Here is a 24,735-nt window from a genome sequence, read left to right on the forward strand (position 1 = left end):
ATAATCATTGTGTCTGTCACCCCTTTGGCAAGATGTTTCATGTCACACTGATGGGGTTTCTCGACCGTAGAGTTAGAATGAATGGAAAATCATTCTAGAAGTAATTCTATGGTCTTAACTCCATTATCCCTTCACGCCAGGTTTCCCCTGGAGAGGCTCCCACACTTCACCCCCGACACAATGGAGTTCCAGGTACACAGAAACCACGTGAGTTTACTTTGACTTCACTTTCCTATCTTTTATTCCTGTGTGGTGCGAGTTGATCAGACACAATCATTTTGCAATGACCGTTTGAGACTTGACTCTTTCTCCTTCCCCTTTGCAGACGCCCGTGGTCAGAGGCAGCGCAGGCTTCGCCGAGGGCTCGACGACACAACCCTACGTTTACAACCTAATTCTGCAGCCAGAGGAAGTGAGGTCGCTACGTTTGAAATTCTCCCCTGTCAGCAACCACACCGTCACCTCTCTGCTTATTCTCAGGCATGTTAACCCTAAAGCCTGTAGGACTTCACCAAATGTCCACTTACATAAGTCTCTGGCTGCGTCCCAAATGGCACCCTGGTCCCTATATAGTGCACTACTTTTGACCAGGGCCTATGGGGTTGTGGTCAAAAGTAGTGCACTATATAGGGGATAGTGTGTCAATTTGAGGAGGGAGGGGGGGGTGAAGTTCCGGCAAGCTCTGATGTTGCCTCTTAAAATCAGCAGCTGTTAGAGGCAGGGTGGTGATTTGAGAGACGTTCAGCTATGAATATCTCTATTGGACTGAGGAGGACGGGCAGAGGAGGGATATAGTCTCCCAGGTGCACTAGTAGCTACAGGGTTACAGAGAGAAGTCAGCAGTCAGAACATTATCTCTTTTACAGGCTTTGTCTGAGAGATGTGGAGGTCTCCTCACTCAAGTTCATTTGACGACTTGGCGATATTGGTGTTTGTATGCAATGAATTGCATTTTGAATCGTAGCAGTTTGTGTGAAATAAAATATAAACTGCTGTTTATTGTTCTAATGATTTGTATTTAACCTTTTGTTTACTGTGTGTGTCTACAGGAACAACCTGACGGTGGTAGAGATCCTGGTGGTGCAGGGTCAGGGCAGCTATGAGAGGCTGAAGGTAGGGGGCAAGGCCCCGGGTCCAGGGGGGTTCCTCAGGTTCAAGATGACTGAGTCTCTACTGAAGGACTGCACAGACAGTGAGTGGTCTACAATCCAGTTTGTTATAGACGCCCTGCATGCACAGACAGGAAACCACTACTTATAGGCGGTTTGAACTCCGAGAATAGTCTTGAAGAGCCCTTTTGATAGTTTTTTAATTAAGCTTGAGTGTAAATTATACATTTGATCTCTAGTTAGGATTGGGCCCTGGACACACAACCCTCTGCAGTTAAAAATGGAAATGAAAGAGGAAGTTGTCTAAGGTATGTGACTTAACCGTGTGAACCTTGTTTCAGAAATTAAGTTGAAGGAGCCGAACTTCACTCTGAGAAAATCCTTTAAGTTAGAGAACACTGGACAGCTGGAAATAAACATTCAATCCACTGAAATAAACGGACGTCTCTGTGAGGGATTTGGCTTTAAAGTCCTTAATTGTCAGGAGTTTCCACTAAAACCCAATGCTTCAAAAGAAATCGTCATATTGTAAGTAAACCTATAGATAAATATCATCAGAATTGTTTTGTGCTCTCTTTGTTTAATCATTACTACCTCCAATGACCGACTGAAATGACCAACGTTGATGCATCTCTGCATCTCTCTCAGGTTCACGCCAGACTTCACAGCCTCCAGGGTGATCCGGGAGTTAAAGTTCATCACCACCGGAGGCTCTTACTTTGTGTTCTCCCTCAACGCCTCTCTGCCCTACCACATGCTGGCTTCCTGTGCTGCTGTCCTCCCCAGACCCAACTGGGAGCTGGAGCTCTACATCATCATCTCTGTCATCATGAGGTGAGAGGAGGAGCCTCACAAATACACATTCTAATTCTATGGGCGGAACCCCACCTAGACCGTGTTTCCCCTAGATTAGTTCAGCGGCCCCGAACTCCGTATCCAGAACTAGGCTCATAGGTTGCACCCCGTATATCATGAATTATCTTGGCACAAATCATACCAGTCTACATGTATTTTTAACATTTATTTAGCTACATTTCTGGGACTGATATTTCCCAAGTATCTAAGGCTGTAAAGATAACTAACGTTGCCTTTATCTGTTGTCCCCAGCTCTATGTTTCTGCTGGTGATTGTAGCAGCTTATCTGGAGGCCCTGGGGATCTGGGAGCCGTTCAAGAGACGCATGTGTTTCGAAACATCCAGCACCTCCATGGAGACAGGGAGGCCCTTTGACCTCAGGGAAATAGTACGACTTCAAAGCGATGCACAGTGAGTTTGTTTTCTGAATGTACGTTTTTGTGTAAACTTTGTCTGATATGTTGACGTTAGCATCAGAAATGGTTTGATGAGTAGATCAGAGATGTTTAGTATGTAAATATTATATAACTATTAACTTGTCAGTATTTTGTCTCCCAGTATGAATGGTTATGGTGGAGAAGCTAACAACAACTCCCTGCGAGGGATGCCAGCCTCTGCCTCCAGGGCTGCTAGCAGGAACACCAGAGGAGGCCACAACCGAGGCCCCACACAACCCCCTATCCCCCCCTCCCAGCCAGGCTCCAAAGTCTCCGACGGCACCTCCTCCTCTGGCCAACAGACCAGCCGCAAGGCCCGGAGCCCCAAGCAGCCCCAGCCGGCTCCTCCAGAGAACCAGCAGCACCCCTCACAGGCTGGTCCTTCAGCCCCAGGAAGAGGTCCCCTAGATGGGCCACGCCGGCACAGCTCGGAGGACTCTGACTATGTAAGCTTGGTGGAGACTATGGATAAAGACCTGGACCGACCAGAGTCTGCTGAGGAGGGGGGAAATCAGGATGCAGTTCAGGGCAAAGGTACCTACCTGGATATTAGTATTAACCCTGAGAAACATATGCTTTTGTGTTGAGAATTAGGATGGCCCTTAAAATGCGATTACCTGCTAATTTAACAATTTACTGTGATTCAGGGGTACGCCGGACGAACACTCCTGTTATTGATGGGGATTTTATTCAGTTCACACAGTATACACCGTGATATGAATCTGAATCCGTCTCATCTACTTCCCTCCTTCCAGCCAGTGCAGCCAAAGGGAAAGTGCAGCAGGCCAAAGCCAAAGCCCAGAAGAAGAAGGAAGAGAGGGAGAGGAGGAACAAGGGAAGGGCTCAGGGAGGAGAGGAACTGAGGGAGGACAACGATGACAGCTCCTCCACCACCACAGAGAACTCCAACCCAGACATAGTAGAGGACAACAAAAGGAGGAAGAAAGATGAAACTCCTGAAGCTTACTGCAAATCTAAGAACAAGAAGCCAGCAGCCATTACAAAGGAGAAGAGCCAAACGGATGCAAAGTCTAGGTGGGTTTTGGTTTGGTTCCTCTTTGGTTATTCCGGCTTGTACACATTTCTCTCAATGACCTTGATTCAAAATTCAAATTCTGACATGCTCCGCTCTTAATAAGTTTTGTAGCCCAGGAGTAATCTGACATGTGTGAAAAAGAGGGCCAGCACTCACAAATAAAGCATTCCTTTTATTTTGTATTATTCAGATGTGATTGAGGTTCCAGACATTGACCACTTTATTCCATGTTGTTTTTCCACAGCTCCCTGGAGCTTCCATACGTCACCCCACTGGAAAACAAGCGCAAGAGCTTCAATTCCAAGAACATGGTGGCGGTGCAGCAGGCCCTGGCCAGCAGCTCAACAACAACAATCACGCCAAGACCCATACCTCCTAAACCAAGAGGTCAGTTACTACCTTTCCAGCTAACTGAACTTTGACCTTTCTGTTTTCTCACGTTGACATGGCAAAAGTTTTGTCTTGTTTGGATTCTACCTGCCTTTTTTCTGTTGACTTGGGACATACCTCTTCAGGACTGTGTGGGTTTATGTCAGGTTATGTTTAAGTATAGTAAGTGACCCTCTATGCCCTTTCATTCCCCTTCTCATACCCCAGTGCCTCGTGGGAAGCTGGAAGACTTCCGCCCCACTCTCCTGGCTAAGTTCCTGTCCAACGGCCCGGTGGTGCAGGAGCTGGGGAACAGCAGCGGCTCAGAGGGGGAGAAGGACATCTCTCCTCCCCCAGAGTGGGACTGTGTACCCCTCCACATAGCACACAATGGTGAGTTACCCACTGCACTACCAACACCCCCTCATACCTGCTCCAGACCTGTTTCTTGACCTCTTCTTGCATATTAATACTGGTTTTACACTAACTCTTTTAACTCCCTGAATCAAGCATGTATCAATCCAATCTTTCAAATAAGTGTTGTGATAAAGACAGCCATATGACATGCATCTACCCATTTCTTCTCAGCTGTGGACAGTCTCCAACAGATCTCCCTGCAGACCATGAACGCTGATCCCTTCCTGAAGAGACCCATCGGAACCCCTCCCCCTCCCTCGTCTGATCCCTTCCTGAAGAGACCCGTCGGAACCCCTCCCCCTCCCTCGTCTGATCCCTTCCTAAAGAGACCCATCGGAACCCCTCCCCCTCCCTCGTCTGATCCCTTCCTGAAGAGACCCATTGGAACCCCTCCCCCTCCCTCGTCTGGCTTCTCTCTGTGTGACTCCTATAGCGGCATGGTCAACACTGCTACCAGGTAAACAGACCTACAACAGCAACAACAACAACAGTCTTACATAGCTCTAACATCTTAAACTGATCTAGAAGTCATACAACTAACTGTGTAGTTACCTGTGCCAGAGTGACATGAAACATACACAACCTAATGGGTAATGAAAAGAACAATGCAAAAAGAATAACCCCAGAATATATATTGAGCAAAATAATCATTTCTAAATACCAAAGTCTTCATTGTTTCTGTGTGTTTTCCAGCGAGTTGGGTCTGATGTCTGCTGCCCCAGGCAGTAAGAACAAGCTGACCAAGTCTGTCTCTGTACCTGGTCAGAACGGGAACCCTACCTTCGCTGCTGTGGCGGCTGGATTCGACAAGAGCCCAGGTCGGTCAGATATCCTGTCTCTGACCACTTCTACCTTCATGCCCCTTCACCCTACACCCTATCCCCTACACCCTATCCCCTACACCCTATCCCCTACACCCTCAGCATCTGTGTAGACTTGAGATTATTGGATGCGTCTAAGCAATATGGCCATATAGCCTGTCAAAATCAAATTAAATTACATTTGTCACATGCTTTGTAAACAGCAGGTGTGGACTAACAGTGAAATGCTAACTTACGGGCCCTTCTCCATAATGCAGAGAGAAATAAAATAGAGAAATAATATAAACATAAAACACATTATAATAAAGTAATAATAAATTGAGTAACAATAACGTGGCTAATACACGGGGTACCAGTACCTAGTCCATGTGCAGGGGTACGAGGTAATTGAGGTAGATACAGTGGGGGGGGGGAAAGTATTTAGTCAGCCACCAATTGTGCAAGTTCTCCCACTTAAAATGATGAGAGAGGCCTGTAATTTTCATCATAGGTACACGTCAACTATGACAGACAAATTGAGATTTTTTTTCTCCAGAAAATCACATTGTAGGATTTTTAATGAATTTATTTGCAAATTATGGTGGAAAATAAGTATTTGGTCACCTACAAACAAGCAAGATTTCTGGCTCTCACAGACCTGTAACTTCTTCTTTAAGAGGCTCCTCTGTCCTCCACTCGTTACCTGTATTAATGGCACCCGTTTGAACTTGTTATCAGTATAAAAGACACCTGTCCACAACCTCAAACAGTCACACTCCAAACTCCACTATGGCCAAGACCAAAGAGCTGTCAAAGGACACCAGAAACAAAATTGTAGACTTGCACCAGGCTGGGAAGACTGAATCTGCGATAGGTAAGCAGCTTGGTTTGAAGAAATCAACTGTGGGAGCAATTATTAGGAAATGGAAGACATACAAGACCACTGATAATCTCCCTCGATCTGGGGCTCCACGCAAGATCTCACCCCGTGGGGTCAAAATTATCACAAGAACGGTGAGCAAAAATCCCAGAACCACACGGGGGGACCTAGTGAATGACCTGCAGAGAGCTGGGACCAAAGTAACAAAGCCTACCATCAGTAACACACTACGCCGCCAGGGACTCAAATCCTGCAGTGCCAGACGTGTCCCCCTGCTTAAGCCAGTACATGTCCAGGCCCGTCTGAAGTTTGCTAGAGTGCATTTGGATGATCCAGAAGAGGATTGGGAGAATGTCAGATGAAACCAAAATATAACTTTTTTGGTAAAAACTCAACTCGTCGTGTTTGGAGGACAAAGAATGCTGAGTTGCATCCAAAGAACACCATACCTACTGTGAAGCATGGGGGTGGAAACATCATGCTTTGGGGCTGTTTTTCTTCAAAGGGACCAGGACGACTGATCAGTGTAAAGGAAAGAATGAATGGGGCCATGTATCGTGAGATTTTGAGTGAAAACCTCCTTCCATCAGCAAGGGCATTGAAGATGAAACGTGGCTGGGTCTTTCAGCATGACAATGATCCCAAATACACCGCCCGGGCAACGAAGGAGTGGCTTCGTAAGAAGCATTTCAAGGTCCTGGAGTGGCCTAGCCAGTCTCCAGATCTCAACCCCATAGAAAATCTTTGGAGGGAGTTGAAAGTCTGTGTTGCACAGCGACAGCCCCAAAACATCACTGCTCTAGAGGAGATCTGCATGGAGGAATGGGCCAAAATACCAGCAACAGTGTGTGAAAACCTTGTGAAGACTTACAGAAAACGTTTGACCTGTGTTATTGCCAACAAAGGGTATATAACAAACTATTGAGAAACTTTTGTTATTGACCAAATACTTATTTTCCACCATAATTTGTAAATAAATTCATTAAAAATCCTACAATGTGATCTTCTGGATTTTTTTTCTTCTCATTTTGTCATAGTTGACGTGTACCTACGATGAAAATTACAGGCCTCTCTCATCTTTTTAAGTGGGAGAACTTGCACAATTGGTGGCTGACAAAATACTTTTTTCCCCCACTGTATGTACATATAACTAGGAATAAAGTGACAGATAACAAATGATAGCAGCAGTGTATGTGATGAGTCAAAACGTTAGTGCAAAAAGGGTAAATGCAGATAGTCCGGGTAGCTATTTGACTAACTAACTATTTAGCAGTCTAATTGCTTGGGGGTAGAAAGGTCCTGTTGGTTCCAGACTTGGTGCATCGGTACCGCTTGCCGTGTGGTAGTAGGAAGAACAGTCTAAGACCTCAGTGGATGGAGTCTTTGACAATTTTTCTCTGATACCGCATGGTATAGAGGTCCTGGATGGCAGGGAGCTCGGTCCCAGTGATGTACTGGGCCTTACGCACAACCCTCTGTAGCGCCTTGGGGTCGGACGCCAAGCAGTTGTCATACCAGGCGGTGATGCAGCCAGTCAAGATGCTCTCAATGGTGCAGCTGTATAACTTTTTGAGGATCTGAGGGCCCATGCCAAAGCTTTTCAGCCTCCTGAGGGGGAAGAGGCGTTGTCGTGCCCTCTTCACGACTGTGTTGGTGTGTGTGGACCATGATCGATCCTTAGTGATGTGGACACCGAGGAACTTGAAGCTCTCGTCCCACTCCACTACAGCCCCGTCGATGTGAATGGGGGCGTGCTCAGCCCTCCGTTTCCTGTAGTCCAAGATCAGTCCTTTGTCTTGCTGATGTTAAGGGAGAGGTTGTTGTCCTGGAACCACACTGCCAGGTCTGCTGTCTCGTCGTTGGTGATCAGGCCTACCGCCGTCATGTTGTCGGCAAATTTAATGATGGTGTTGGAGTTGTGCGCGGCCACGCAGTCGTGGGTGAGAAGGGAGTACAGGAGGGGACTAAGCACGCACCCCTGAGGGGCCCCCGTGTTGAGGATCAGCGTGGCGGATGTGTTGCCTACCCTCACCACCTGGGGGCGACCCGTCAGTAAGTCCAGGATCCAGTAAGAGAGGGAGGTGTTCAGTCCCAGGGTCCTTAGCTTAGTAATGAGCTTGGAAGGCATTAACACTGAGCTGTAGTCAATTAACAGCATTCTCACATAGGTGTTACTTTTGTCCAGGTGGGAAAGGGCAGTGTTGATGCAAAAGAGATTGCGTCATCTGTGGATCTGTTTGGGTGGTATTGAATTGGAGTAGGTCCAGGGTATCTGGGATGATTGTGTTAATGTGAGCCTTTCAAATAATTTCATGGCTACAGATGTGAGTGCTACAGGGCGATATTCATTTAGGCAGGTTACCTTGGCGCTCTTGGGCACATGGACTATGGTGGTCTGCTTGAAACATGTAGGTATTACAGACTGGGTCAGGGAGAGGTTGAAAATGTCAGTGAAGACATTTGCCAGCTGGTCAGTGCATGCTCTGAGTACGCGTCATGGTAATCTGTCTGAATCCATGAATTTAGACATGTTTAAAAGTCTTACTCACATTAGCTACGGAGAGCATGATCACACAGTCGTCCGGAACAGCTGCTGCTCTCATGCATGGTTTAGTGTTGCTTCCCTCGAAGCGAGCATAGAAGGCATTTAGCTCGTCTGGTAGGCTCGCGTCATTGGGCAGCTTGCGGCTGGGTTCCCCCTTTGTAATCCGTGATAGTTTGCAAGCCCTGCCACATCTGACAAGCGTCAGAGCCGGTTGTAGTAGGATTCAATGATTTGATGGTTAGTCAGAGAGTGTAGTAGGATTTCTTATAAGCGTCCGGATTAGTGTCCAGCTCCTTGAAAGCGGCAGCTCTAGCCTTTAACTCAGTGCGGATGTTGCCTGTAATCCATGGCTTCTGGCTGGGATATTGTAAGTACGGTCACTGTGGGGATGACGTCGTCGATGCAATTTTTAATGAAGCCGTTGACTGATGTGTTAAAGTCCTCAATGCCATCGGATGAATCCAGGAACATATTCCAGTCTGTGCTAGCAAAACAGTCCTGTAGCTTAGTATCCACTTCATCTGACCTCTTCCGTGTTAAGCGCGTCACTGGCACTTCTTGTTTGAGTTTTTGCTTGTAAACAGGAATCAAGAGGATAGACGTATGGTCAGATTTGCCAAATGGAGGCAGGGGAGAGCTTTGTATGTGGAGTAAAGGTGATCTAGAGTTTTTTTCCGCTTCTAGTTGCACAGGTGACATGCTGGTAGAAATTAGGTAAGACTGATTTAAGTTTCCCTGCATTAAAAGTACCAGCCACTAGGAGCGCCGCTTCTGGATGAGCATTTTCTTGTTTGCTTACGGCCTTATACAGCTTGTTGAGTGCAGTCTTAGTGCCAGCATCGGTTTGTGGTGGTAAATAGACAGCTGCGAAAATATAGATAAACTCTCTTAATAAATAGTATGGTCTACAGCTTATCAGGAGACGAGCAGAACCTCAACTTCCTTAAAGGGTTACTTTGGGATTTTAGCAATGAGGCCCTTTTATCTAGTTCCCCAGAGTCAGATGAATTCGTGGACACCATTTTTATGTCTCTGCAAGCCTTTTAGTAGATACCCATAAACTTCCAGTCATTGTGATAACACTAGTTAGCATTGGCTCGCAAAACTACGTCTAACTTCTGTCATTTTCCGTTAGGAAAATGTGGCGTGGGACATTTGACCGGCAAATTTTTTTATTTACCGGACATTTGAGAAATGTATTGGACCTATATGCATTGGGTGCATAACCTGATTAGGGCGTCCACCCACGGTGCTCAGAATGACAGAAATCACATTCTGATTATGGTAATTCATATTAACAGAACATGCATGTCGAGGATGCAACGATTTGCGGTCTTACCGAGTTCTGATATGCACTTTGAAGATGTTAGAATAACTGTCCACATTGAACTTTTCCTCAGCCAACAAGACAAGTAACGAACAGCAAAATCACTAGCCTATTTCAATCTACTATCCCCCATAGTAGAAAGGTTTATCTATTCTATTGGTCAGCTTATTGAGAAAGAAATGGCCTATTCCAAACATACCCTGGGACAGTTGTGGGACAATAGATCCCAAATTCATACAACCAGTAGGCATAAAAATAAATAATTAAAAAGGATGAGTCTGATGCAACAGATCAGAACGGTTACCTTAAAATGTTGATAAACTATTGTTTCTTCACATTATAAACACAGCAATGAGCACAAGGCAGTAGTCTACGTGTGAAGGTTCGTTCCATAATGCAATTAGCAGGAAAACGCTGTTGTCAAAAGGGCAGCGCACATGCGAGCGGTTTCATGTGACCGAGATAAAATGTAGAAAGAAAAGAGATCTAATAGGCTACTTTGAAGCAAGGTAAGACATGCCTCATATGTATTAAAACATTCAGGTTTCAAACAATTAAATATGTTTTCAAAATGCATACTGCCTTCAGCTCATTGTTGCTAAGGGGAATGTGACGCGCTGATGAAGCCTGCCTTCCGTTGCAGTTTGAGATGCAGCAGCTCTCGCGCTGTCTGACAACTCAAGGACTCTGTATCTGTAGCTGTCCAATAGGACAGATCAGATCCATAATGAGTATACTGTACACACACGGCAATTGAATTCCACTAAATTATGCAAATTACCTATAGACCGATAAGCATGACCAGTCAAATGTATTTAGGCTAAAAAGCATTATTTCGCAATGTTATTTTTTCTTCTTGGCGCCACTTTTATTTATCAGCTTTTCTAAAAAAAAATATCGGCCAAAAGTCTGCTATTACCGGCTAATGGAAACCCTGACATAGACATAAAAACGGTATCCACGAGTTCATCTGACTCTGGGGAAGTAGATAAAGGGCCTCATTGCCAACATCCCCAAGTATCCCTTTAATATTAATATTAGAGATCGCGCACCAGCTGTTGTTAACAAAGAGACACGCACCTCCAAGGTGGAGTTCTTACCATATCTCTTCTACCTATCCAATCCTTTCACCTCTACACAAGTGTCCAGGGGGAAGGGGTTGATATGGGAGTCAATGTGTCCACTCCTGTATCAGTTGTGCTAACCTGCTGCTGTTCTCTCCTCCGACCACCAGGTTGCAGCAGCAGTGCAGGGAAGGCGGCTGTGGGGAGCAGAGACAGAGATGTCCTCCAACACCTCTCCTCTGTAGAGAGTGATGGATCAGACAGCTCGGGGTTGTGGAGCCCTGTAAGGAACGGCAGGAGACCCAGCCTCAGCTCTGTCAACTCCTTCTCAGCCTTCGGACCCAGCAACACCTTCAACCTGTCTGGAGGTAAGCAGTCAGAAAAGCAGCCAGAATAGCTTGTGAAATGCATGAATATGTCTAATCGGGACACAATAGCACCTGCACTCTGTACACTCTCTTGAGCATCTTCAGAGCGTCTTTCGAGATAAGATCGCATGGAATAATGTGTTGTGATCTGTTTCATGGTGTAGGGCCCGGAGTCTTTCATGGACATGTGACTTGTCCAGGAAAACAAGGACATAGACAAGGCTGTTTTAAATGAACTACACTGAGTGTACAAAAAAATTACAAACTTTCCATGACATAGACTGATCAGGTGAATCCAGGTGAAAGCTATTATGTCAGTGTAGCTGAAGGGGAGGTGAAAGGTTAAAGAAGGATTTTTAAGCCTTGAGACAATTGCGACATGAATTGTGTAGTGTGCCATTCAGAGGGTGAATGGGCAAGACAAAATATTTACAGTGCCTTCAGAAAGTATTCCCACTTTTTATTTTTATTTATTTTTTACAGCCTGAATTTAAAATGGATTAAATAGAGATTTTTTGCCTCTGGCCTACACACAATTCCCCATAAAGTCAAAGTGGAATTCTGTTTTTAGATTTAAAGAAAATATATTATAATAAAAAATGAAAAGCTGAAATGTATTAAGTCACATAATAAGTTGCATGGACTCACTCTGTGTGCAATAATAGTGTGTAACATTTTTCAATGACTACCTCAGCTCTGTACACCACACAATTATCTGTAAGGTCCCTCAGTCGAGCAGTGAATTTCAAACCCAGATTCAACCACAAAGACCAGGGAGGTTTTCCAATGCCTCACAAAGAAGGGCAGAAGGGTAGATGAAAAGCAGACAGTGAATATCCCTTTGAGCCTGGTGAAGTTATTCATTACACTTTGGATGGTGTATCAATACACCCAGTCACTACAAAGAGACAGGCGTCCTTCTTAACTCGGTTGCCGGAGTGGAAGGAAACCACTCAGGGATTTCACCATGTCGCCAATGGTGACTTAAATCTGCTTGAAAATCTATCACAAGACTTGAAAATGGTTTTCTAGCAATTATCAACAACCAATTTGACAGAGCTTGAATAATTTTTATAAGAATAATGGTAAAATATTGTACAATTCAGGTGTGCAAAGCTCTTAGAGACTTAACCAGAAAGACTCACAGCTATAATTGCTGCCAAAGGTGATTCTAACATGTATTGACTCACTGGTGTGAATACGTATGCATTCATACCCCTGAATGTAAATTCATTTTCAGTATATTTGCAAACATTTCTAAAAACATTGTCATTATGGGGTATTGTGTGTAGATGGGTGAGAAAGAAAATCTATGTAATCCATTTTAAATTCAGGCTGTAACACAACAAGATGTGGAATAAGTCTAGGGGTATGAATACTTTCTGAAGGCACTAAGTGCCTTTTGAACAGGGTATGGCAGAGTGTGTCAAGAACTGCAACGATGCTGCATTTTTCACGCTCAACCGTTTCCCGTGTGTATCAAGAATGGTCCACCACCCAAAGGACATCCAGCCAACTTGATACAACTGTGGGAAGCATCGGATTCAACATGGGCCAGCATCCCTGTGGAACGCTTTCGACCCCATGTAGTCCATGCCCCGACAAATTAAGACTATTCCGAGGGCAAAAGGGGATGCAACTCAATATTAGGAAGGTGTTCCAAATGTTTTGTACACTCACTGTATATGGAAACCAGTTGACGTTTGACTGTGCTGTGTAGTGTTCAGTGGGATGACCTCGGGGAGGAGTGCTATGGAGCCACAGCAGAGTTGGCCTGAGTTCAGACATGCCACCCCGTCCGTCTGGCCAAGCGAGTCCCTGCAGCCTCTACAGCCCTGGTCGATCCAGCCCAGCTCCAGCTCCCCTGCTACCCCCACCACGGTGAGTCCTCTTTCACTGCTCCATTACTTCGTCTCTCCTGACACCTTACAGTATTCCCCATGTAGTGCACTACTTTTGACCAGAGCCACATAGATTGCACTACTTTTGCATCCCTATGTGGAATGCTGTAGGATGGCTGTCAAGAGAGACGCAGGCTATTTCACAGGTGAAACGGGGTGTGATGTGGGACGTATACATGGGCTCCAGAAATGTCTTCAGTGTTGGAGTCACGCTCTTCATTTTTAGTTAAAGGCCCAGTACAATCAAAAATGTGATTGTCCTGTATTTATTATATATATATTTCCACACTGAGGTTGGAATAATACTGTGAAATTGTGAAAATGATGCTAATGCCCTTTTTTTTTGTCTAAGAGCTGTTTGAAAAGAATGCCTGACATTTCAGCCTGTTTTGGTAGGAGGGAGTTTTGGCCTTCCATGGTGACATCGCCATGCGGTAAATTAGTTAATAGACCAATAGGAAAGAGAGTTCCAAACCTCTCTGCCAATAACAGCTAATTTTAAGTTTTCCCCTCCCCACTCAGACCACTCTGACAGTTGCTAAGAAGATATTTTGTTTATTTTAGACCATTTTTAATTGAAAACAATCACCGTATGTTTAATTGTTACCCAGAAATTATTTGATATTGAGACAAAAATGGCTGCATTGGACCTTTTTAATGCCTGTTCCACAAAGTCCCTAACCATCAGCCTCTCTCTCTATATCCAGTCCATCCTGGGCAGCAGTAGCCTGTGGGGCTCCAGCCCTCCATTCAGCCCCTCTATCTGGTCCACCAGCGCCCCCTCTGACTCCCCCCTACACTCCTTCTCTCCTCCGTCTGCCTCCCCCCTGACCGATATGATGGGTAGCACAGACAGTGGAACCACGCTCCCGGCCCAAACAAAGCCCTCCCCCACGCAGCTGAGCCCCTCCTACAACCCCTGGAGCATGTGGAGGCCCACCTTCAGTAGACGAAGCTCGGAGCCCTGGCCCAACCAATCAGACAGCAGCACCGGCTGAAGGGGACATCACCGCGGTCTCCTCCCACTGACAGACTGAGAAGAAGACGGATGCATTCTCCCCTGTTTTGAATTTCACCAAATTCCTATTATAATGTACACATTGGTTCTCTAAGCAAATTATGTCCTCGGAATTAGTTTCTATGACCACTTGGCCAAACTTATCAACAAAACAATATTAGAAGAAGAGTCACCATAATGTCCTTATCAGACTGACATAATGTGGTTAAATGCGGCTGCTTTTTTCAAATACATCCTCAGTAATGTTTTTGATAGCAGTGACGGACCTAAGTGCAATCAGGAAAAACCTGAGAAATAATATTCTGTTCATTATTTAGTACTACTGCTGTTTTGGTGTTACAGTATAGTTACTTTTTGGAATCAAGCACATTGTTTAAGCCTTATCATTGCTCTATTAGAGAGATTATTATTTAAGGGTTAAAAAGTTAAGACTGGCAGTAAAGGGATTTTTTTTGGGGGAAATAGTCATTTTCATGACTGCTGTATCAAGTCGATGCCAATGGCATCAGAAGACCATGACTGAACACAATTTTATTTTGTCAAACAACTCAACATTCATGGTCAATATTGGCGAGAGATGCTTTTTAAGTTATTTTAATGACCACGCTAAGTTTTTAAAGTCAGTTAAAGGAGAGGGTTTTCAGTTACTTTTTAAACATTTTGAAAAATGTTGGTTGATACTAAGCTTCCCCTCGTTCTGACATGTTGGAAATGTGGGACATTTGTCACATCTTCCATATAAAACATATGAGACAGTTGTCATGGTGTAAAATGTGCTTTATTTGGTATTATGTATGCGTTTATTCCTTTTTAACTCCCATTGTCTAATCAATGCTACTTCTTGAGTCAATAGCTAAGGGTGGTAGGTAGCCTAGCGGTTAAGAGCGTTTGGCCAGTAACTGAAAGGTCGCTGGTTAGAATCCCGAAGCCGACTAGGTGGAAAATCTGTCCGTGCCCTTGAGGATGGCACTTAACCCAAATTGCTCCTGTAAGTCGCTCTGGATAAGAGTGTCTGCTAAATGACTAAAATGTACATGTGTAACCTCCATTCCTCTGCTCCTCCCTCTCTTCCAATATCACCTTTTCGAGTTGTTTCAGGTCTGCTCCACTAGATGGCAGCACAGCTCTAGAATAGGATAATATACGACAGAATAGGCAGGTTGTATTGAAGGCAGCTTGTATCTGGTGGCTGTCTGTGCCTGATCTAGGGTGTAATCATTAGTCCAAACAGTTGCAAACGAGAGTTTCTATTGGACAAATGCATGTAGGTTTATCACAGTTTCATTCAGTTTCCTCCGTTCTTAAGAAAATATTTTTAACAGAATCGGCGGAATGAATACACCCCTGATCACCCGCACACACAGTTCACTTTCATAGCCAGATACAAACAGCATCATCACTTTGCTTGTTGTATAATTCCTTCTTGCATCTACACACTCTCCTCTCATCTTTTCACTTCGCTTGTGGACCTCAGTGCACAACACAGCAGCTGTCTGTGACCAGGTGAAAAAACCTTTCCAAGCCAAACCTTCATACCACATAACTGCTAACCACTACACCCAGCCTACATCGTTGTCAATGTCACTATATTATTTAACATTATGCAGCCAGCTAAGTGAAAAAAAATACAATGAAATGTAGGAAGCTAACTCTCTCTGCTGCTTCTTCAATTTGGAAGAAATTAATTTGTTCAAAACAGTTCAACTATTATCTTTCTCTTTGAGTCAACTACTCACATTTTATGCACTGCAGTGCTAGCTAGCTGTAGTTTATGCTTCCAGTACTAGATTCATATTCTGATCCTTTGATTGGGTGGACAACATGTCAGTTCATGCTGCAAGAGCTCTGATAGGTTGGAGGAAGTCCTCTGGAAGTCGTCATAATTACTGTGTAAGTCTATGGAAGGGGGTGAGAACCATGAGCCTCCTAGATTTTGTATTGAAGTCTATGTACCCCAGAGGAGGACGGAAAATAGATGTCCTCCGGCTACACCATGGTGCTACCCCAGAGAGTACTGTTGAGGCTAGTGTACATTTTTTAGACTTTCATCGCAAAACAGTGTGTTTTAATCAGTTATTTGGTGACGTGAATATATCTAATATAGTTTTATCTAAAAAGGATAACTTTTTGAATGTTTTAAATATTTATATTTTCTGAAATTCACTAAGTCGGATGGTCCTCCCCTTCCTCCTCTGAGGAGCCGCCACTGCTTGTATCATATTACTCTGACAAGGTACCTGATATGACGCTTACCCATGCAGAATCAGATCTACTGTGTACAGTGTAGTGTATACAACAAGTTCCCCACAATGGGTGTAGCCTAATTCTCTTAGTACCTCTTACAACTGAGGACTGCTTTATTAACAGTATGCGAAGATGAATAAATCCAGAGTGATTTCTCTATAGATCAACTGATGTTGACAAGACGCTGGGGTTCTAGGTGGACTAAGGGCTATGGAGAGACTGTCTCTAGTACATGTCTGTCCTCTGTTTAGAGAAGAATCCAGATATCAGTGGCTGTAACATACCAGGTATTATCTCTGCTATAACAGTATTAAGTCATTTCTTCCCCTCGTTCTGTTTTAGTGTACATCCATTCTGTACGTCACACATTCTCTTTCAACTGCCATTTTATCCATAATGTACTACATATGTTTGTTGTTTAGAAAACTGAAAATGTGTAAATAAGAATATATACAGTTGCAGTTTAAATAATTCCCACTTCTAAAATAAGTTTAAATGTAAAAAAACGGGGTGCTTTTTGATGCGTGTTTGGGGTCATTGTCCTGCTGGAGGAACCACAACCTTCAATGGAGACCCCGTTTTTGGACACTGGGTTGAACGTTGACTTCAAAACACCTAATAATCTGCTGATTTCATGATGCTTTGCGCACGTAGCAGAAGCAGTAAAGGAACCTCACAGCGTTATCAAACATCCTATCTGTGATTGTAGGGAGGGTGTTCTTTTCATTGAATGCTTCATGTGGTCATCAGTAAACACAGCACTGATTTGTATTGCCAAATAGCAATTTTTGTCATTGGCTTGTTTAGGTGGGTTTCAATCTCTGTCTCTGTTTGAAGGTTGTGGGTCTTCCAGCAGGACAACAACTCCAAACATACAGTGCATTCTGAAAATATTCAGACCCCTTGACTTTTTCCACATTTTGTTACGTTACAGACTTAGTCTAAAATGGATTAAATATTAAATACACGCAATACTCCATAATAACAAAGCAAAAACAGTTTTTTAGACATTTTTGCTAATTTATTAAAAATAAAAAAACGATACCTTATTTACATACGTTTTCAGACCCTTTGCTATGAGACTCGAAATTGAGCTCAGGTGCATCATGTTTCCATTGATCATCCTTCAGATGTTTCTACAACTTGATTGGAGTCCACCTGTGTTAAATTACATTGTTTGGACATGATTTGGAAAGGCACACACCTGTCTATATAAGGTCCCACAGTTGACAGTGCATGTCAGAGCAAAAACCAAGCCATGAGGTCTAAGGAATTGTCCGTAGAGCTCCTAGACAGGATTGTGTCACAGACCTGGGGAAGGGTACCAAAAAATGTCTGTAGCATTGAAGGTCCCCAAGAACATGGTGGCCTCCATCATTCTTAAATGGAAGAAGTTTGGAACCACCAAGACTCTTCTTAGAGCTGGCCACCCAGCCAAACGGAGCAATCGGGGGAGAAGGGCCTTGGTCAGGGAGTTGACCAAGAACCCGATGATCACTCTGACAGAGCTCCAGAGGTCCTCTGTGGAGATGGGAGAACCTTCCAGAAGGACAACCATCTCTGCAGCACTCCACCAATCAGGCCTTTATGGTAGAGTGGCCAGACGGAAGCTACTCCTCAGTAAAAGGCACATGACAGCCCGCTTGGAATTTGCCAAAAGACACCTAAAGGACACTCAGACCATGAGAAACAAGATTCTCTGGTCTGATGAAACCAAGATCGAACTCTTTGGCCTGAATACCAAGGGTCACGTCTGGAGGAAACCTGGCACCATGGTGGTGGCAGGGTCATGCTGTGGGGGTGTTTTTCAACGGCAGGGACTGGGAGACTAGTCAGGATCGAGGGAAATATTAATGGAGCAAAGTACAGAGAGATCCTTGATGAAAACCTGCTCCAGAGATCTCAGAACCTCAGACTGGGGCGAAGGTTCACATTCCAACAGGACAATGACCCTAAGCACACAGCCAAGACAATGCAGGAGTGGCTTCGGGAGAAGTCTCTGAATGGCCCAGCCAGAGACCGGATTTGAACCTGATTGAACATCTCTGGAGAGACCTGAAAATAGCGGTGCAGTGACACTCCCCATCCAACCTGACAGAGCTTGAGAGGATCTGCAGAGAAGAATGGGAGAAACTCCCCAAATACAGGTGCGCCAAGCTTGTAGCGTCATACCCAAGAAGACTCGGCTGTAATCGCTGCCAAAGGTGCTTCAACAAAGTATTGAGTAAACGGTCTGAATATTTATGTAAATGTGATGTTTCCGTTTTTTATTTGTAATACATTTGCAAAAATTAAAAATAAACGGTTTTTGCTTTGTCATTATGGGGTATTGTATGTAGATTGATGAGGTGGAAAAAAAACAATTTAATCCATTTTAGAATAAGGCTGTAACCTAACAGAATGTGGACAATGTCAAGGGGTCTGAATACTTTCCGAATGCACTGTACATCAAAAGCATCCTGGAATGGTTCAAGAAGAGATGCCGGAGTGGCCAGCGAAGAGTCCAGATATGAATCACATCCATAACCTATGGCAAGAGCTGAAAACAGCACTTGTCAGAGAGCTGAAAACAGTACTTGATGGAGGGCACCCCTCAAACGTTTAAGTATTAGAGCAGTTTGCTGCTGAAGAGTGGACCAAATTGCCAGTAGAAAGGTGCAGCAAGCTCGTTGATGGCTACAATAACCATTTGTTGGCAGTTATCTTTTGAAATATAACACATTGGCTATGCAATGACGAAAATCCAATAAGGTGTGGAGACCAAAAGTTGTTTTTCATTTTCAACTTATTCTAAAAGAAATAGGGAATTATTTAAGAGAAGTGCAAAGGTGCCAATATATTCAGCTGCAACTGTATATATATTGTGATGTCACGAGAGGCTACACAGCTTTCAGCGGGATTGCTCAAGTAGTGCAAGGAGACCAGGTTCAATCAAAACAAGGATTTTATTAAAGGTCTTGGGAAACTAACGAAAGTATAACACAATTCTGTTCTCTTGTGGCTCTTTAAGGGTTAACAGTTCAGGGATGTCTCTTCCACATCCAAAATCATAACTCTCACTCGCTCAAATAACTTTTCCCCAGTCTTACTGTATTCCACGTTGCAGCTAGTGGCCAACCCAGCAAAACGTCCTTCCAAATGTCCCACACGTATTTCCACCGGTGCATATATCCAAAGGTGAGTATTTCCCCAAAGGTAAGTATCTCCAAATCCTTATATTCCTCCTGGAAGTGGACGTGCAGCACTCTTGTCCTCCAGAGAGCCCAGCTTGGAGACCGTGTTTCTTCACCCCCCCACACACTCCCTCAGTGTGTCTCTTCCCTTCCAAACCTTCAGCTCATCAGCTCCTGATTGGTTTCAGCTGCGTGGGAAGATTGGCCATAGAGGGTTGGAGTTCCCGACCATACCAGCAGATGGAGCCATAGCTGTCTGGGTTTGCAGCCATCTCAGGGGGATGTAACGTCCCTCCAGGACACAGCCTCTCGTGACATCACACATCCCCCTCCTCGGGACCGACGTCCTCGTCGGGGTAAAGGCAGCGAAGAAGGCATCACGCCGGGAGAGGGCGTCCGCATTGCCGTGGTGCTTGCCAGACTGCTCTCTCTTCAACTCCTCCAACTCTAGGACCAGGGACTCAGCCTCCTGTTGTCTCTCCTTGAGTTTCTTACTGAACGCATCAGCCTTGGTTTTAGCAGAGTTTAGCTTCTGTTGAGCAGCTTTCAGTTCCTTCTCTCTCTCTGCCTCCGCATTCTTCATCTTGTTCTCCAACACCTTGTACTTCTCCTCTGCCTTCTTCTGGACCTCCTTACTACTGCGCAGGGTCTCCTCACACTCCTCGATGGTCCTGCGCAGCCTCTCCAGCTCCTCCTGTTGCTTAGGAAGGAGCTCTGTTGGAGTTTAGCCTGGAGGATATCTAACTCTTCTGTCTTCATGTCTAACTGTTGCTTTAACAAACGATACCTCTCAGCGGTCCCCTTCAGACCAGACAGTTCTTTGTCCAGATTCTGTAGCTCCGTCTCTGTGTCGGTCTGGGCACCTGCCATCCCTATCAGAGCCCGGGCGGGAGTGAGTAACTCGGAGGATTGCACCGGAGCCTTCCCAGGATGAGTCTTGCCTCTCCGTTTCCGAGGTACTCGGGTTATCCTCTCCTGAGACTCTCTCCAGAGTGGGTAAAAGGCTGGGCAGTCTCGTCCAATTAGGACAGGGACGGGGAGGGAATCCAACCACCCCCCGCCGTCGTGTGTATGGTTCCCCGTGTGCTGGTCATTGTAAGTTCAGTAATGGGGTATTCTCTGGTGTCCCCATGGACACAGGAAACTGGGAGGACTTTCCCGGGGTCAGACACGTTGGGCCCACCAAATCCTTACGCACCAGGGTGGCCCGGCTACCAGAATCCAGTAAGGCCTCCACATCATGGTGATTCACAGTTACCGGGCAGGTGGGGGGTCGATCTGGGCCGCCATCTACGACTCCCAAGAGCGAGGCAAAACGGTGTGTGGGTGCTGAGCTGGAGGACTCCGCAGTGGGCATAGGTTCATCGGCTGGTTTCCCACACTGCCAGGAGATATGTCCCATCTCCCCACACCGGTAACACTGTCGAGTTTCCCCCCTCCTGGTGTACTCTTCTTGGACCCGCCTGGTTTCTGGCTCCCCCTGGAGCCGGGATAAGTCCTGACGTGGCTGGGTTCGAGACCTTGGGGTCCTTTGGACGGGTTCTTCCCATTTGTGGTGGGGCCGCACTCCTGGGGTCTTTTCGGGAAGCATTCAGCATCTCCGCTGTGGCCTGGTACTTTTCCACAGCTTCCACGGTCAGATCAGCCGTGGTCAAGGCCTGTTGACTGATGAACCGTTTTGCCTCATAAGGCAGGGCGCGTAGGTAACGATCCACCACAACGGCCTCCACCACCGCCGCTGCTGTATTCCTCTGCGGATCCAGCCATTTCCTTGCGATTCGGACAAGTTCATGCATCTGCGCCCGAGGAGGTTGGTCTGGTTGGAAGGTCCAGCCGTGAAAGCGCTGGGCCATACCAAACTTTGTGAGTCCATATCTGCTGAGGATCTCAGACTTCAGGGCATCATAGTCAGTAACCTGGTCAGGGCCCAGGTCCCGGACAGCATTCAGCGATTCCCCGGTTAGAAAGGGGGCTAACAGACCAACCCACTGTTGCTTGGGCCAGGCTTCCCTAGTGGCCGTGGCCTCAAATGCATGCAGGTATGCCTCAATGTCATCGGTAGCTCCCATCTTAGATATAAAGTCACTTGCCTTTATTGGGCGGGTATTTTGGACCACCCTCTGTCTCTCTGCAACTGCAATTCCTCTGCCTTCAGAAGGTTGGCTTTCTTTTGCTCCTCCAAGAGAGCCACGTTTGCTTGCATCTGGGCTTGCTGGCCAGCAACAAGGGCTTTCAATATGTCCTCCATTTCAGTCGGGCGGGGAGCCTACGGCCAACTTGGAAAACTGGGTGATCAAACCTTCGGTATCCTCCTCTGACATGCACTATTAACGCTTGAGCGTGCCTGTATTCTCCACCATCTGTGATGTCACGAGAGGCTACACAGCTTTCAGCGGGATTGCTCAAGTAGTGCAAGGAGACCAGGTTCAATCAAAACAAGGATTTTATTAAAGGTCTTGGGAAACTAACGAAAGTATAACACAATTCTGTTCTCTTGTGGCTCTTTAAGGGTTAACAGTTCAGGGATGTCTCTTCCACATCCAAAATCATAACTCTCACTCGCTCAAATAACTTTTCCCCAGTCTTACTGTATTCCACGTTGCAGCTAGTGGCCAACCCAGCAAAACGTCCTTCCAAATGTCCCACACGTATTTCCACCGGTGCATATATCCAAAGGTGAGTATTTCCCCAAAGGTAAGTATCTCCAAATCCTTATATTCCTCCTGGAAGTGGACGTGCAGCACTCTTGTCCTCCAGAGAGCCCAGCTTGGAGACCGTGTTTCTTCACCCCCCCACACACTCCCTCAGTGTGTCTCTTCCCTTCCAAACCTTCAGCTCATCAGCTCCTGATTGGTTTCAGCTGCGTGGGAAGATTGGCCATAGAGGGTTGGAGTTCCCGACCATACCAGCAGATGGAGCCATAGCTGTCTGGGTTTGCAGCCATCTCAGGGGGATGTAACGTCCCTCCAGGACACAGCCTCTCGTGACATCACAATATGTATTGTTTATAAACTGACATGTAATAATCACCCAGCAGTGTTGTACTTGATCAGTGATTGCATCTTACTCACAGTGTGATGTCATTGTGTTATTGCCACACAATGGGCTGTTAAAAATGGAATTAGCCAGATGGTCCTTCTCCTTGGGTGTAGATGAGCCTAGCGTTACGTCTGATAGGCCTCTGTAACAGGGTGTAGATGAGCCTAGCGTTACGTCTGATAGGCCTCTGTAACAGGGTGTAGATGAGCCTAGCGTTATTCTGATACAGTGCCTTGCTATAGTATTCATCCCCCTTGGTATTTTTCCTATTTTGTTGTATTTCAACCTGTAATTTAAATGGATTTTTATTTGGATTTCATGTAATGGACATACACAAAATAGTCCAAATTGGTGAAGTGAAATGAAAAAAATAACTTGTTTCAAATAATTCTAAAAAATAAATAACGGAAAAGTGGTGCGTGCAAATGTATTCACCCCCTTTGCTATGAAGCCCCTAAATAAGATCTGGTGCAACCAATTACCTTCAGAAGTCACATAATTAGTTAAATAAAGTCCACCTGTGTGCAATCTAAGTGTCACATGATCTGTCACATGATCTCAGTATATATACACCTGTTCTGAAAGGCCCCAGAGTCTGCAACACCACTAAGCAAGGGGCACCACCAAGCAAGCAGCACCAAGAAGACCATGGAGCTCTCCAAACTGGGGGCGGCAGGTAGCTTAGTGGTTAAGAGCGTTGTGCCAGTAACCGAAAGGTCGCTGGTTCTAATCCCCGAGCCGACTAGGTGAAAAATCTGTTGATGTGCCCTTGAGTAAGGCACTTAACCCTAATTGCTCATGTAAGTCGCTCTGGATAAGAGTGTCAGCTAAATGACTAAAATGTAAATGTAAAATGTAAGTACAGATCAGGGTTGGGTTATAAAAAATATCAGAAACTTTGAACATCCCACAGAGCACCATTAAATCCATTATTAAAAAATGGAAAGAATATGGCACCACAACAAACCTGCCAAGAGAGGGCCTCCCACCAAAACTCACGGACCAGGCAAGGAGGGCATTAATCAGAGAGGCAACAAAGAGACCAAAGATAATCCTGAAGGAGCTGCAAAGTCCCACAGCGGAGATTGGAGTATCTCTCCATAGGACCACTTTAAGCCGCACACTCCAAAGAGCTCGGCTTTACGGAAGAGTGGCCAGAAAAAAGCCATTGCTTAAAGAAAAAAATAAGCAAACGCGTTTGGGAGACTCCCCAAACATATGGAAGAAGGTACTCTGGTCAGATGAGACTAAAATTGAGCTTTTTTGCCATCATGGAAAACGCTATGTCTGGCACAAACCCAACACCTCTCATCACCCTGAGAACACCATCACCACAGTGAAGCATGGTGGTGGCAGCATCATGCTATGGGGAGGTTTTTCATCGGCAGGTACTGGGAAACTGGTCAGAATTGAAGGAATGATGGATGGCGCTAAATACAGGGATATTCTTGAGGGAAACCTGTTTCAGTCTTCCAGAGATTTGAGACTGGGACGGAGGTTCACCTTCCAGCAGGACAATGACCCTAAGCATACTGCTAAAGCAACACTCGAGTGGTTTAAGGGGAAACATTTAAATGTCTTGGAATGGCCTAGTCAAAGCCCAGACCTCAATCCAATTGAGAATCTGTGGTATGACTTAAAGATTGCTGTACACCAGCGGAACCCATCCAACTTGAAGGAGCTGGAGCAGTTTTGCCTTGAAGAATGGGCAAAAATCCCAGTGGCTAGATGTGCCAAGCTTATAGAGACATACCCCAAGAGACTTGCAGCTGTAATTGTTCGAAAAGGTGGCTCTACAAAGTTTTGACTTTTGGAGGGGGGGGGGTGAACAGTTATGCACGCTCAAGTTTTCTGTTTTTTTGGTCTTATTTCTTGTTTGTTTCACAATAAAATATTTTGCATCTTCAAAGTGGTAGGCATGTTGTGTAAATCAAATGATACAAATCCCCCCCCCAAATCCATTTAAATTCCAGGTTGTAAGGTTACAAAATAGGAAAAATGCCAAGGGGGGTGAATACTTTCGCAAGCCACTGTAGGCCTCTGTAATAAGGTGTAGATGAGCTTAGCGTTACGTCTGATAGGCCTCTGTAATGAGATCCCCCTCATCTCATTACCTACCACCCTCAGGCCTGGGTCCTCTGAGAGAGACCATA

At 45.3% G+C, this 24,735-nt stretch overlaps 1 protein-coding gene across 1 annotated transcript in view; it reads left to right on the forward strand.

Moving 5' to 3' along the window:
• LOC121536070 (transmembrane protein 131) overlaps positions 1 to 14,884 on the forward strand; it is a 34,479-nt gene extending 19,595 nt beyond the window's left edge. Inside the window, exons 21-35 of the mRNA XM_045217896.1 lie at positions 141 to 207; positions 326 to 480; positions 1,050 to 1,192; positions 1,451 to 1,637; positions 1,758 to 1,943; positions 2,217 to 2,375; positions 2,523 to 2,935; positions 3,157 to 3,436; positions 3,682 to 3,824; positions 4,035 to 4,199; positions 4,395 to 4,680; positions 4,917 to 5,041; positions 11,010 to 11,207; positions 12,928 to 13,088; positions 13,816 to 14,884. Of these exons, the coding sequence (XP_045073831.1) occupies positions 141 to 207; positions 326 to 480; positions 1,050 to 1,192; positions 1,451 to 1,637; positions 1,758 to 1,943; positions 2,217 to 2,375; positions 2,523 to 2,935; positions 3,157 to 3,436; positions 3,682 to 3,824; positions 4,035 to 4,199; positions 4,395 to 4,680; positions 4,917 to 5,041; positions 11,010 to 11,207; positions 12,928 to 13,088; positions 13,816 to 14,106 (2,959 nt within the window). The 3' untranslated portion in view covers positions 14,107 to 14,884. The remainder of the gene's footprint in view (positions 1 to 140; positions 208 to 325; positions 481 to 1,049; positions 1,193 to 1,450; positions 1,638 to 1,757; positions 1,944 to 2,216; positions 2,376 to 2,522; positions 2,936 to 3,156; positions 3,437 to 3,681; positions 3,825 to 4,034; positions 4,200 to 4,394; positions 4,681 to 4,916; positions 5,042 to 11,009; positions 11,208 to 12,927; positions 13,089 to 13,815) is intronic.
• Positions 14,885 to 24,735: the final 9,851 nt, after the last annotated feature.

This window comes from Coregonus clupeaformis, unplaced genomic scaffold (genome assembly GCF_020615455.1).
Source record: "Coregonus clupeaformis isolate EN_2021a unplaced genomic scaffold, ASM2061545v1 scaf1265, whole genome shotgun sequence".
Taxonomy (NCBI): domain Eukaryota; kingdom Metazoa; phylum Chordata; class Actinopteri; order Salmoniformes; family Salmonidae; genus Coregonus; species Coregonus clupeaformis.